General features: G+C 37.2%; 4 protein-coding genes across 4 annotated transcripts; all 4 read left to right on the forward strand.

Annotated features, from left to right (window-relative positions):
* Positions 1–1,678: 1,678 nt before the first annotated feature.
* LOC137197766 (lactose-binding lectin l-2-like) lies at positions 1,679–2,586 on the forward strand. Its single transcript, XM_067611175.1, has one exon. The coding sequence runs from the start codon at positions 1,838–1,840 to the stop codon at positions 2,324–2,326; it is 489 nt and encodes a 162-aa protein (XP_067467276.1). The 5' UTR covers positions 1,679–1,837; the 3' UTR covers positions 2,327–2,586.
* A 3,294-nt stretch (positions 2,587–5,880) lies between these two features.
* LOC137198186 (lactose-binding lectin l-2-like) lies at positions 5,881–6,692 on the forward strand. The gene has a single exon (XM_067611849.1). The coding sequence runs from the start codon at positions 5,953–5,955 to the stop codon at positions 6,439–6,441; it is 489 nt and encodes a 162-aa protein (XP_067467950.1). The 5' UTR covers positions 5,881–5,952; the 3' UTR covers positions 6,442–6,692.
* Positions 6,693–9,575: 2,883 nt separating this feature from the next.
* Positions 9,576–10,659, forward strand: LOC137198185 (lactose-binding lectin l-2-like). The gene has a single exon (XM_067611848.1). The coding sequence runs from the start codon at positions 10,063–10,065 to the stop codon at positions 10,549–10,551; it is 489 nt and encodes a 162-aa protein (XP_067467949.1). The 5' UTR covers positions 9,576–10,062; the 3' UTR covers positions 10,552–10,659.
* A 1,453-nt stretch (positions 10,660–12,112) lies between these two features.
* On the forward strand, positions 12,113–13,072 carry LOC137198187 (lactose-binding lectin l-2-like). The gene has a single exon (XM_067611850.1). It carries the CDS (start codon positions 12,555–12,557, stop codon positions 13,041–13,043), a length of 489 nt encoding a protein of 162 aa, XP_067467951.1. The 5' UTR covers positions 12,113–12,554; the 3' UTR covers positions 13,044–13,072.
* The last annotated feature ends 1,297 nt before the right edge of the window (positions 13,073–14,369 follow it).

The raw sequence follows: 14,369 nt of genomic DNA on the forward strand, positions 1-14,369 counted from the left end.
TCAAAGGTGAATGCTTTAGTGTTATGATCAGCTTAGTCCTTGTGAGGCATTAAAAACTCTTTGTGATCGCTTTTTATGACCAATACTTCCCTCAGATGATCACAGAAAATAAATGCTTTCGTTCCTCTTCTTGGTTGGTCTGGCTCTGGGTGCCGAGTCTCTTTTAGGTGACCATGAAATGACGCTACAGTGCAGGATGAATCTCTGATTTTTCTCCTTTTCATACAAACTTTAGTTTGCTAATATCAGCTTTTCTACAACCAAAAACTAAAACTTGAGTTATATAACTGTTGACCATCAACTTCCATTTCTCACAGAAGCCACATGTTTTATTTCTTCACCTGCTGGTTTGTGTAAATTCAAATTATCTAAGTGCTTGACTGTCCCAGCAATTTATATTCTGTTTTAGATAAATATGGGAACAGCACAGGTGTAACAGCTCTTATGATGTAATCACAAGTATACTACCTGAAATACATGTAAATATCTTTTTATGTATTCAAAACTCAATATTTACTTGGTTCTGATGGTAAAATCACACTGTCTTGAGTTAGTTTATATTAGATCTATTTAACACAGGCAGCAGTCAGGGCTTAATACATTTTTTATATCTGTTCTAATTGAGGCTCTGGGCTTTTTCCCAAATCATTTTAGTGCCAAGAGCATCTTTACTTCATCACAAGGCAAAATTCAAAGCTTGATCTCAATATGAAAAAGCACTATTATACAGAACTTTAATGTTATGATCAGCTTAGTCCTTGTCAGGCATTAAAAACTCTTTCAAAAAACAGACTGTGATCACTTTTATGACCAATACTTCCCTCAGATGATCACAAAACAATAAACATTCTTCTTGGCACTTTTTGGTAGTGCATGGAGAAAAGATGTATTCATTCCTTAACTCACTTTAGTTTAAAACAACACCAATCAGTTTTTACCTCACATCTTTATTGGGGTGGAAGGAGAGTGAATGAATTAGACCTGATGTATTATTTGAATAAGTTGTAGCTTTCATTTAACATTTCTAGGTGAGCTGGTCATTTCTGGCTATATGAATATTGAAACACTGTAATCATTCCTCCTGTTCACACTGACCATTAGAAGATCCTCCAAATGCATTTTCAATGTAAGTGGACAAAATTCATTGTTTATGAAAAATATATTTCAGAGTTCATCTGAATTTAATGTGAGGCTTAAGTCGTCCACACTAGTTGAATTAAGTGGATATCTTCCAAAGTTAAAGTGTTTTAGTACAAAATTCCTCTTTGTTTCCACAGACAGTCTTTCTCTGTTGAATGGCAGTGAGAGGATAGTAATAAAAAGAGGAACATTTGCAGTAAAAAGTTGATAACTTTGGAAGGTTTCTACTTGATTTTATTAATTTGAATATAAGCTTCTGATAACCTTCAAATACATATTTGCACAAACTGAGGGCTGTCCATCACTTACATTGAAGCACATGAGGAATGACTCTTCTAACGGACAGTATGAACAGGAGGAATGATTACAGCAAGAAAAAACACTTTTAATGTTCATATGTAAATATGAATATTATTTTAAGACAAAACTAACTAATTATAGTGTTGATATGAAATCTCATGGTGAATCGATGGTCTTTTCTTGGGTTATGTTCAGCTTCTGTGTGTTACTGTGTGGATGAAAATGTTTGGCAAGTGCTCTTGACCAATCATATAATGCCAGCAGTGCAGACACCCTCTCTAAAGCATTTAAAAGAGAACAGCCTTTCCCCTGTCTCTACACGATTCTTGATCACACCTCACAGTGCAGATCAGTTCCAACCAAGAAATTACCAACACTCTTGTCCTGACTTGACAACATGCTCTTGTTCCTCTTCTTGTTTGGTCTGGCTCTGGGTGCCGAGTCTCCTTCAGGTGACCATGAGATGAAGCTACAGCGTGGTAACTGTCCCATGTTCTGGTACAGCTTCAACGACCGCTGCTACAAGTATGTCTCCACGCGTATGACCTGGGCTGATGCAGAGCTCCACTGTGTGTCAGAGAGTGCCAACCTGGTGTCTATCCACAGTCTGGAAGAACAGAAGTTCATCATATCCCTGATTAAGAACTTTGACCATGCTGAGGGATTCACTTGGATCGGACTCAGTGACACCCAGAAGGAAGGAAGATGGATGTGGTCTGATGGATCTGCAGTGAACTTTGCCTTTTGGAATTCAGGAGAGCCAAGCAACGGAGGAGGAAATGAAGACTGTGTTCACAACAACTTCGGTACTGGTCTAAAATGGAATGATGTCCCATGTTCTAATACCTATCCGTCTGTTTGTGCTTCTCGCATAGGCTGTCCTTAGCAAGTGATATGGTTGCTATGGACAACCTGGTGAATTTCCAACTGTTGTTCTGTTAAAATGCAATGGGCCTCAACAAAAAAGTTACAAATGTTTATGAAGAAGTCATTTATCAAACCTTCATTTTCACCAGTGTTGGACATTCATAAAAGTTTGTCGCTACAGATAAGACCTGGGCTGATGCAGAGCTCCACTGTGTGTCAGAGAGGCCAATCTGGTGTCTATCCACAGTCTGGAACACAAAAAATAAACATATATACAATTTTACTTGTGTGTACAGAAGTTATTTCTCTAACTCTTACTTTCACCATTGTTGGATGTTCATATGCTAAAAAGATCTATGGTAGCTACGGCCTTGTTAAGTACAGACTGTTATATAATTGACATCTTGGTAGGCCTGTAGACTTTACCAAGAGAGCCATCAAGACCTCTTCTTGTTTATTTTAAAAATGTTGTGTGAATTTAAGTCTTAATCAGGGGTCCACACTTTACACGTAAATAATGATCCCATGCAGATATTTATAGGCCACTAATGTGGGGGAAGTATGTACACAAGTTATTTTATCAACCCAAATTTTCTCTGACATTTGACAGTCACACAGGTAACTTCCACTCATTGTGCAAAACAAAACAATATTAGGAGAATTAACAGTGAAATAATTCACTGTTTTTCACTTGCTTGTTTAGATTATTAAAGTGTTTTTCTAAGTCTGCTCCACCACTTCATAGACTCTGTGTAGTAGATAAATTTGGTAACAGCTGTTTCAATCACACAAACACCGAGTACAAATACTCTGTGGGAGGGGGGTAAAGTGCAATAAAGTCATGTATGCAACACGTGTTCAACATCGTTTCAACTCAAAGGTAAAATCACAATGAGTGAAATATTCAAGTGAGAACCAGAATTTTCCAAAGCATTTTACTTGTAAAAGCATCTTTGATTCATTACAAGACAAAAATTAAAGATGATCTCAAGATGAAGGCTCACTTTCATACAGAAATTCAGTGTTATGAGCAGTTTAGTCCTTGTCTGTGCATTAAAACTCTTTATAAGACAGACACTGATCCCTTTTATCACCAACATTTTCCTTCAGATATTCACAGAAAAGAAAAAATCCTCTGGAACTTCTTGGCAGAGCATGGAGAAAGGATAAAAAGGGGTGATTCAGATAAAAATGTGAAAAAAAAATATATAGATACACCTTTCTAAAAAGTTTCCTGTCTAACAATTTCATTTGGCTTAAGAGTTAATGGGAATTCACTCAGTCAGCGATGAGAGCAAAGTGCACATGATCCTTCCCTGTAATTCTGATGCAGCTTGATCACACCCTGGACAACAGTATTACAAAGTTGAAATTATATAATTATATTCCCCCGACATGTTTCAATTAATCAAGCAATGTAATGTGTGAACAGTTGCCTCTGTCTCAACTCAGCTGATGCCAGTTGGCATGAGCTGTGACAAGAAGCACTCCATGCCATGTGCTGCATTTGTGTGTGTGTGTGTGTGTGTGTGTGAAAGGCATGTAGGGTCACTGATGATTGACACCCAGCAGTGATAAGGTTTGCTGATGCTGCTAACCCCTATCATATTGTAGTCATCCTGATGAGTCTTTTACTCAGCAGGCTTCTGCCAACTAAACAACGGTGACGGATAATGAAGGAAGTGTCAGACTTTTAGAATTACTGAGGACAGTCCCCCTCACCCAGAAAAAATGTTCAGACATATCTTAATGATCTGAATTTAAAAAAAAAAAATCATTTATTCAGTTTCAGCTCTATTGTCTGTATATTTTTGTTTTCCTTAATGTTGTTGCAAAGCTCTCACTATTGCAGCAATAAAATTCTGGCAGGGAAATATTAAATACTTAAAAAATAAGTGTTCAAAAAATGAAAAATATTAACTCACCCCAGGTTCCCAAAACCCACAAATCCCCTGTAAAAAACTGCAGAGGACATGACCTCCATATCCTCAAAAAGCCAGGTCTATTGAGGATATGGAGGTCCTCAGACATTTTGATTTGTCATATTGGAAAAGCACAGATGTTACTAATAATATTAATGATGGCTCTGTTTGATTCAAGTGTTCCAGTAAGCCGTGACAGTGTGACAGTGAGTTAGCATGCACACTACAAGACCCTAAAACTGAACCAGCTAAATGTAATTCAGCCATAATTTGTTATATCTCACCTGTAAAAATATCTTCAAGAAAAAATGATCTATGGTAGCTACGGCCTTGTTAAGTACAGACTGTTATATAACTGACATCTTGGTAAGCCTGTAGACTTTACCAAGAGAGACATCAAGACCGATTCTTGTTTATTTTAAACATGTTGTGAATGAAGATCTTAATCAGGGGTGTCCACACTTAACACGTAAATAATGATCCCATGCAGATATTTATAGGCCACTAATGTGGGGGAAGTATGTACACAAGTTATTTTATCAACCCAAATTTTCTCTGACATTTGACAGTCACACAGATAACTTCCACTCATTGTGGAAAACAAAAACATATTATTAAGAGAATTAACAGTGAAATAATTTGCAGTTTTTCACTTGCTTGTTTGTGTAAGTTTAGATTATTGTTTTTCAAAGTCTGCTCCACCACTTCATAGACTCTGTGTAGTAGATAAATTTGGTAACAGCTGTTCTGATCACAAGAACACCGAGTACAAATACTCTGTGGGAGGGGGGTAATGTGTAATAAAGTCAAATGTGTATGCAACACGTGTTCAACATCATTTCAACTCAAAGGTAAGATCACAATGAGTGAAATGTTCAAGTGAGAACCAGAATTTTCCAAAGCATTTTACTTGTAAAAGCATCTTTGATTCATTACAAGACAAAAATTAAAGATGATCTCAAGGTGAAGGCTCACTTTCATACAGAAGTTCAGTGTTATGAGCAGTTTAGTGCTTGTCTGTGCAGTAAAACTAGATAGACACTGATCCCTTTCTATCACCAACATTTTCATTCAGATGTTCACGGAAAAGAAAAATTCTTCTGGAACTTCTTGGCAGAGCATGGAGAAAGGATAAAATCTTCATTTAGTCTGCATATTAGAGGATAGCGTCACAATTTTTCAAGTCGGTCTTAAAACTACAGCCAGGTGCCCATATGGACATTGAAACACTGTAATCATTCCTGCTGTTCACACTGACCATTAGAAGATCCTCCAAATGCATTTTCAATGTAAAAGGACAAAATTCGCCGTCCTTGTTTTATGAAAAAATATATTTCAGAGTTTATCTGAATTTAATGTGAGGCTTACATCATCCACACTAGTTAAATTAAGTGGATATCTTCCAAAGTTAAGGGTTAGGGGAACACTTTCGATGTTCATATGTAAATATGAATATTATTTTAAGACAAAACTAACTAACTAATTATAGTGTTGATATGAAATCTCATGGTGAATTGATGGTCTTTTCTTGGTTTATGTTCAGATTCTGTGTGTTACTGTGTGGATGAAAATGTTTGGCAAGTGCTCTTGACCAATCATGTAATGCCAGCAGTGCAGACACCCTCTCTAAAGCATTTAAAAGAGAACAGCCTTTCCCCTGTCTCTGCACGATTCTTGATCACACCTCACAGTGCAGATCAGCTCCAACCAAGAAATTACCAACATGCTCTTGCTCCTCTTCTTGTTTGGTCTGGCTCTGGGTGCCGAGTCTCCTTCAGGTGACCATGAAGTGAAGCTACAGCGTGGTAACTGTCCCATGTTCTGGTTCAGCTTCAACGGCCGCTGCTACAAGTATGTCGCCACACCTAAGACCTGGGCTGATGCAGAGCTCCACTGTGTGTCAGAGAAGGCCAACCTGGTGTCTATCCACAGTCTGGAAGAAGAGATGTTTGTCCAATCCCTGATCAAGAACTTTGACACTGCTGAGGGACTCACTTGGCTCGGGCTCAGTGACACCCAGAAGGAAGGAGGATGGATGTGGTCTGATGGATGTGCAGTGGACTTTGACTTTTGGAATTCAGGAGAGCCAAACAACGAAAAAGGAAATGAAAACTGTGTTCACAACAACTTCGGTACTGATCTGAAATGGAATGATCGCCCATGTTCTCTCACCTATCCGTCTGTTTGTGCTTCTCGCATACTCTGTCCTTAGCAACTAACATGCTGGTGAATTTCCACCTGTTGTTCTGTTAAAATGCAATGGGCCTCAACAAAAAAGTTACAAATGTTTATGAAGAAAAGTCATTTATCAAACCTTCATTTTCACCAGTGTTGGACATTCATAAAATTTCATCGCCACAGATAAGACCTGGGCTGATGCAGAGCTCCACTGTGTGTCAGAGAGGCCAACCTGCTGTCTATCCACAGTCTGAAACACAAAAAATAAACATATATACAATTTTACGTGTGTGTACAGAAGTTATTTCTCTAACTCTCACTTCCACCATTGTTGGATGTTCACATATTCGACTCCAGTGGTTCAATAAAAAAAATCTGTGTGAGTTTGCAAATTTCAGTTTGCGGACAAACTCTCAATTTCTTTTATTTTCATGAATATTGAACATTCACAGATGTAACTACAGTGATTGGTCAAAAAGAATATTCACACAACTTTTTGATAGTCTCAAAATTTTCTTTTTTGTCCCAATTTGACTGTAAAATATGTTTATAGAATTACAATAAAAGCATTTACTTTTAACAATAATGCAATAAAGACATTTCAATTCATAGATTTTTCTTCTTGCACATTTGTTTAGATTTAAATGATTGTTTTAGTTAAAGTGCTTTTACATGTCTGTTCTAGATTTTCATACTCTTTGCTTGTTGATGAAATGAAGTAGCAGCACATGAATTTTATATTCTGATTCATCAATAATAGGGAGTTTTGTTACCTTAAAGCAGCCTCCTCCAGAGGCCAATAATTCTCTTTTTAACTGCAACACAAAGTATCGTCCCAACTCTCCATATACCTTATTAATACAGATTGTCATTTTAACTTTTAAGGTATACTTAATAAATGTGTAGCTTTTCCAGTATATATGTGTATATTTTAAACTGCCACTCTTCACATACACACAACATAACTGTTTGGCCTAAACTACCTAAAACATTTAATCTACAAGTAAATCCAGAGTTTTACATTTACTAACATGAGCAAACATATCTGTGGAGGTCTGCTTATACAGCTCCTCAATGGCAATTATAATGAGCCATTTTAATTCATTATGACACTGAGATATTTACAGCAATAGTGAATCTCTAAATTTTCTCTATTTCATACAAACATTATTTTGCTAATATCATCTTTTCTACAACCAAAAACTAAAACTTGAGTTATATAACTGTTGACCATCAATGTCCATTTCTCACAGAAGTCACACGTTTTATTTCTTCACCTGCTGGTTTGCATAAATTTTAATATTCAAAGTGCTTGGTTGTCCTAGCTATTTATATCCTGTTTTAGATGAATATGGGAACAGCACAGGTGTAACAGCTCTTATGATGTAATCACAAGTACACTACCTGAAATACATGTAAATATCTTTTTATGTATTCAAAACTCAATATTTACTGGGTTCTGATGGTAAAATCAAACTGTCTTCAGTTAGTTTATATGAGATCTATTTAACACAGGTAGCAGTCAGGACTTAATACACTTTTTATATCTGTTCTAATTGAGGCTCTGGGCTTTTTCCCCAAATCATTTTAGTGCCAAGAGCATCTTTACTTCATCACGAGGCAAAATCCAAAGGTTGATTTCAATGTGAAAAAGCACTATTATACAGAACTTTAATGTTATGATCAGCTTAGTCCTTGTCAGGCATTAAAAACTCTTTGAGAGACAGACTGTGACCACTTTTTATGACCAATACTTCCCTCAGATGATCACAGAAAATAAACATTCTTCTTGGCACTTTTTGGTAGTGCATGGAGAAAAGATATATTCATTCCTTAACTTAGTTTTGTTTAAAACAACACCAATCTGTTTTTACCTCACATCTTTATTGGGGTGGAAGGAGAGTGAATGGATTAGTCTGTGTGCATGTGTGTGTGTGTGTGTGTGTGTGTGTGTGTGTGTGTGTGTGTGTGCGTCTGTGTGCATGTGTGTGTGTGAGTGTGTGTGTGTGTGCGTCTGTGTGCATGTGTGTGTGTGTGTGTGAAAGGGAGATAGGGTCACTGATGGTTGACACCCGGCAGCGATAAGGTTTGCTGATGCTGCTCAGGGGTGTCCACACTTAACCTGTAAATAATGATCCCATGCAGATATTTATAGGCCACTAATGTGGGGGAAGTATGTACACAAGTTATTTTATCAACCCAAATTTTCTCTGACACTTGACAGTCACACAGTTAACTTCCACTGATTAAGCAAAAAAAAAAAAAAAACATATTAAGAGAATTAACAGTGAAATAATGTACTGTTTTTCACTTGCTTGTATGTGTAAATTTAGATTATTAAAGTGTTTTTCAAAGTCTGCTCCACCACTTCATAGACTCTGTGTAGTAGATAAATTTGGTAACAGCTGTTTTGATCACAAGAACACCGAGTACAAATACTCTGTGGGAGGGGGGTAAAGTGCAATAAAGTCAACATATGTATGCGACACATGTTCAACATCATTTCAACTCAAAGGTAAAATCACAATGAGTGAAATGTTCAAGTGAGAACCACAATTTTCCAAAGCATTTTGTTTGTAAAAGCATCTTTGATTCATTACAAGACAAAAGTTAAAGATGATCTCAAGGTGAAGGCTCACTTTCATACAGAAATTCAGTGTTATGAGCAGTTTAGTGCTTGTCTGTGCATTAAAACTCTCTTTCAAAGACAGACACTGATCCCTTTCTGTCACCAACATTTTCATTCAGATGTTCACAGAAAAGAAGAATTCTTCTGGAACTTCTTGGCAGAGCATGGAGAAAGGACAAAAACCTTCATTTAGTCTGCATATTTAAGGATAGCTTCACAACTTTTCAAGTCGGTCTTAAAACTCCAGTCAGGTGCCTATATGGACATTGAAACACTGTAATCATTCCTGCTGTTCACGCTGACCATTAGAAGATCCTCCAAATGCATTTTCAATGTAAAAGGACAAAATTTGCCATCCTTGTTTTATGAAAAAATATATTTCAGAGTTTATCTGAATTTAATGTGATGCTTACATCATCCACATTAGTTGAATTAAGTGGATATCTTCCAAAGTTAAAGTGTTTTAGTACAAAATTCCTCTTTGTTTCCCCGGACAGTCTTTCTCTGTTGAATGGCAGTGAGAGGATAGTAATAAAAAGAGGAACATTTGCAGTAAAAAGGTGGAAGATATCCACTTGATTTTACTAATTTGAATATAAGCTTCTTATAACCTGCAAATAGATTTTTGCACAAACTGAGGGCTGTCCATCACTTACATTGAAGCACATGAGGAATGACTCTTCTAATGGCCAGTATGAACAGGAGGAATGATTACAGCAAGAAAAAACACTTTCAATGTTCATATGTAAATATGAATATTATTTTAAGACAAAACTAACTAACTAATTATAGTGTTGATATGAAATCTCATGGTGAATTGATGGTCTTTTCTTGGGTTATGCTCAGCTTCTGTGTGTTTCTGTGTGGGTGAAAATATTTGGCAAGTGCTCTTGACCAATCATATAATGCCAGCAGTGCAGACACCCTCTCTAAAGCATTTAAAAGAGAACAGCCTTTCCCCTGTCTCTGCACGATTCTTGATCACACCTCACAGTGCAGATCAGCTCCAATCAAGAAATTACCAACATGCTCTTGTTCCTTTTCTTGTTTGGTCTGGCTCTGGGTGCCGAGTCTCCTTCAGGTGACCATGAAATGAAGCTACAGCGTGGGAACTGTCCCATGTTCTGGTTCAGCTTCAACGGCCGCTGCTACAAGTATGTCTCCACACATATGACCTGGGCTGATGCAGAGCTCCACTGTGTGTCAGAGAGGGCCAACCTGGTGTCTATCCATAGTATGGAAGAAGAGCAGTTTGTTAGATCCCTGATTATGAATTTTGACACTGCTGAAGGATTCACCTGGATCGGACTCGATGACATCCCCAAAGAAGGCAGTTGGATGTGGTCTGATGGATGTGCAGTGAAATTTGTCTTTTGGGATGAAGGACAGCCAGACAATTCTGGAGGAAATGAAGACTGTGTTCACACCAACCATCGTATTGATCGGACATGGAATGATCTCCCATGTTCTCACACCCTTCCGTCTGTTTGTGCTTCTCGCATAGACTGTCCTTAGCAACTGGTATGACTTGGGCTGATGTAGAGCTCCACTGTGTGTCAGAGAGGCCAACCTGGTGTCTATCCACAGTCTGGAACACAAAAAATAAACATATATACAATATTACGTGTGTGTACAGAAGTTATTTCTCTAACTCTCACTTCCACCATTGTTGGATATTCACATAGTCAACTCCAGTGGTTCAATAAAAAAATCTGTGTAAGTTTGCAAATTTCAGTTTGTGGACAATCTCTCAATTTCCTTTATTTTCATGAATATTGAACATTCACACATGTAACTCCAATGATTGGTCAAAAGAAATATTCACATAACTTTTTGATAGTCTCAAAATTGTCCTTTTTGTCCCAGTTTGACTATACAAAATGTATTATTTATAAAATTACAACAAAAAGCATTTACTTTTGACAATGGCATAAAGACATTTCAATCCATAGATTTTTCTTCTTGCACATTTGTGTAGATTTAAATGATTGTTTTAGTTAAAATGCTTTTACATGTCTATTCTAGATTTTCATACTCTTTGCTTGTTGATGAAATGAAGTAGCAGCACATGAATTTTATATTCTGATTCATCAATAATAGGGAGTTTTGTTACCTTTAAGCAGCCTCCTCCAGAGGACAATAATTCTCTTTTTAACTGCAACACAAAGTATCTTCCCAACTCTCCATAGACCTTATTAATACAGATTGTCATTTTAACTTTTGAGGTATACTTAAGAAATGTGTAGCTTTTCCAGTATGTGTATATTTTAAACTGCCACTCTTCACATACACACAACATAACTGTTTGGCCTAACCTACCTAAAACATTTAATCTGACATCTACAAGTAAATCCAGAGTTTTACATTTACTAACATGAGCAAACATATCTGTGGAGGTATGCTTATACAGCTCCTCAATGGCAATTATAATGAGCCATTTTAATTCATTATGACACTGAGATATTTAAAGCAATATTGAATCTCTAAATTTTATCTATCTCATGAAAACTTTTTGCTAATATCATCTTTTCTACAACCGAAAACAAAAACTTGAGTTATATAACTGTTGACCATTAACATCCATTTCTCACAGAAGTCACATGTTTTTTATTTATTCTCCTGTTGGTTTGCATAAATTCAAAGTGCTTGGCTGTCCCAGCTATTAATATTCTGTTTTAGATAAATATGGGAACAGCACAGGTGTAACAGCTCTTATGATGTAATCACAAGTACACTACCTAAAATACATGTAAATATCTTTTTATGTATTCAAAACTCAATATTTACTGGGTTCTGATGGTAAAATCACACTGTTGTGAGTTAGTTTATATTAGATCTATTTAACACAGGTAGCAGTCAGGGCTTAATACACTTTTTATATCTGTTCTAACTGAGGCTCTGGGCTTTTTCCCAAATCATTTTAGTGCCAAGAGCATCTTTACTTCATCACAAGGCAAAATTCAAAGGTTGATCTCAATATGAAAAAGCACTATTATACAGAACTTTAATGTTATGATCAGCTTAGTCCTTGTCAGACATTAAAAACTCTTTCAAAAGACAGACTGTGACCACTTTTTATGACCAATACTTCCCTCAGATGATCACAGAAAATGAACATTCTTCTTGGCACTTTTTGGTAGTGCATGGAGAAAAGATATATTCATTCCTTAACTTAGTTTTGTTTTAAACAACACCAATCTGTTTTTACCTCACAGGGTCTTTATTGGGGTGGAAGGAGAGTGAATGGATTAGACCTTATATATTATTTGAATAAGTTGTAGGTTTTGTGTGACGTCTCCAGGTGTGCTGGTCTTTTTTGGCTCATGTTCAGATACTGTGTGGCAGTGTGCAACTGACAATGTTTGCCAAGTGCACTTGGCCAATAATATTACACCAACAGTGCAGACACCCACTCCACAGCATGTAAAAGAAAACAGACTGTTACTTGTCTTCTCCAGGATCTCCATCCCACTCACTGGCGCATATCAGCTCTGCTCCTGTGACACAGAGACACCATCATGCTCTTGTTCCTTTTCTTGTTTGGTCTGGCTCTGGGTGCCGAGTCTCCTTCAGGTGACCGTGAAATGAAGCTACAGCGTGGTAACTGTCCCATGTTCTGGTACAGCTTCAACGGCCGCTGCTACAAGTATGTCGCCACACATATGACCTGGGCTGATGCAGAGCTCCACTGTGTGTCACAGAGGGCCAATCTGGTGTCTATCCACAGTCTGGAAGAACACGATTTTGTCAAAACTCTGATCAAGAACTTTGACCACACTCAGAAATTCACCTGGATCGGACTCAGTGACACCCAGAAGGAAGGCGGATGGATGTGGTCCGATGGATGCCCAGTGGACTTTGTCTTGTGGGGTGCAACAGAGCCAAACAACGCAGGTGGAAATGAAGACTGTGTATACAACAACTATGATATTGATTTAAAATGGAATGATGATATATGTTCAGAAATGTATGCTTCTGTTTGTGCATCTCAAATTCTCTGTCCTTAGCAACTGAGATGGTTATGTCTGATTCAACCAATGACTTTCCACCTGTTGCTCTGTTAAAATGCATTGGTTCTCAACAATAAAGATATATTTGTGCAGGTTTATGTGTGTACAGAAAGTCATTTTTATCAAACCTTAATTTTTAAGAATGAAAAGGACACTAAGATGTATGTATGTTCATGTGGATGTTTACGCAAACACAACTCACAAACACCTGACAACAGTCAACTGAAAGCTGCTCTCATTTAACTGACAAAGGGAGAAACCACATCTCTGCCCCTTCATCTGTTCTGAATATCACAAAATACTTTGAAGGGATCATTTCTCTGAAAAACATAAAACAGACCAGTGTGTCACATAGAATCTGGGTGAGTCAGTTACTGGGAGAAGACAAGAGGGTCAAACAAAAGGGGGAAATAGAAAAAGCAGAGAATGAAACTTGTCTGCATGGTTTTACACCTCTGAATCACCAATAAATACATGATAAACTATGTTTAACACATTATCTGAGGGGTGGTTCAGATAAAAATGTGAAAAAAATATATAAAGATACACCTTTCTAAAAAGTTTGCTGTCTAACAATTTAATTTGGCTTAATAGGTATTGGGAATTAACTCAATCAGCGATGAGAGCAAAGTGCACATGATCCTTCCCTGTAATTCTGATGCAGCTTGGTCACACCCTGGACAACAGTATTACAAAGTTGAAATTATATAATTATATTCCCCTGACATGCTTCAATTAATCAAGCAATGTAATGTGTGAACAGCTGCCTCTGTCTCAACTCAGCTGATTCCAGTTGGCATGAGCTGTGACAAGAAACACTCCATGCCATGTGCTGCGTTTGTGTGTGTGTGTGTGTGAAAGGGAGGTAGGGTCACTGATGGTTGACACATGGCAGCGATAAGGTTTCCTGATGCTGTTAACCCCTATCATTCTCTTACTCAGCAGGCTTCTGCCAACTAAACAACGGTGAGGGATGATGAAGAAATGAGAGAAGTGTCAGACTTTTAGAATTACTGAGGACAGTCCCCCTCATCCAGAAAAAATATGCACATATTTTTTAATGATCTGAATAAAAACAAAAATTTCATTTATTCAGTTTCAGCTATATTGTCTGTATATTTTTTAGTTTTCCAATATGAAGATCTTAATGTTTTTCCAAAGCTCTCACTGTTGCAGGAATAAAATTCAGGAATGGGAAATATTAAATATTTAAAAAATAATTATACAAAAAATTAAATGTATTAACTCACCCCAGGTTCCTTAACCCCCCAAATCCCCTGGAAAAAAATGCAGAGGACATGACCTCCATATCCCCAAAAAGCC

Source organism: Thunnus thynnus, chromosome 15, assembly GCF_963924715.1.
Source record: "Thunnus thynnus chromosome 15, fThuThy2.1, whole genome shotgun sequence".
Lineage (NCBI taxonomy): Eukaryota > Metazoa > Chordata > Actinopteri > Scombriformes > Scombridae > Thunnus > Thunnus thynnus.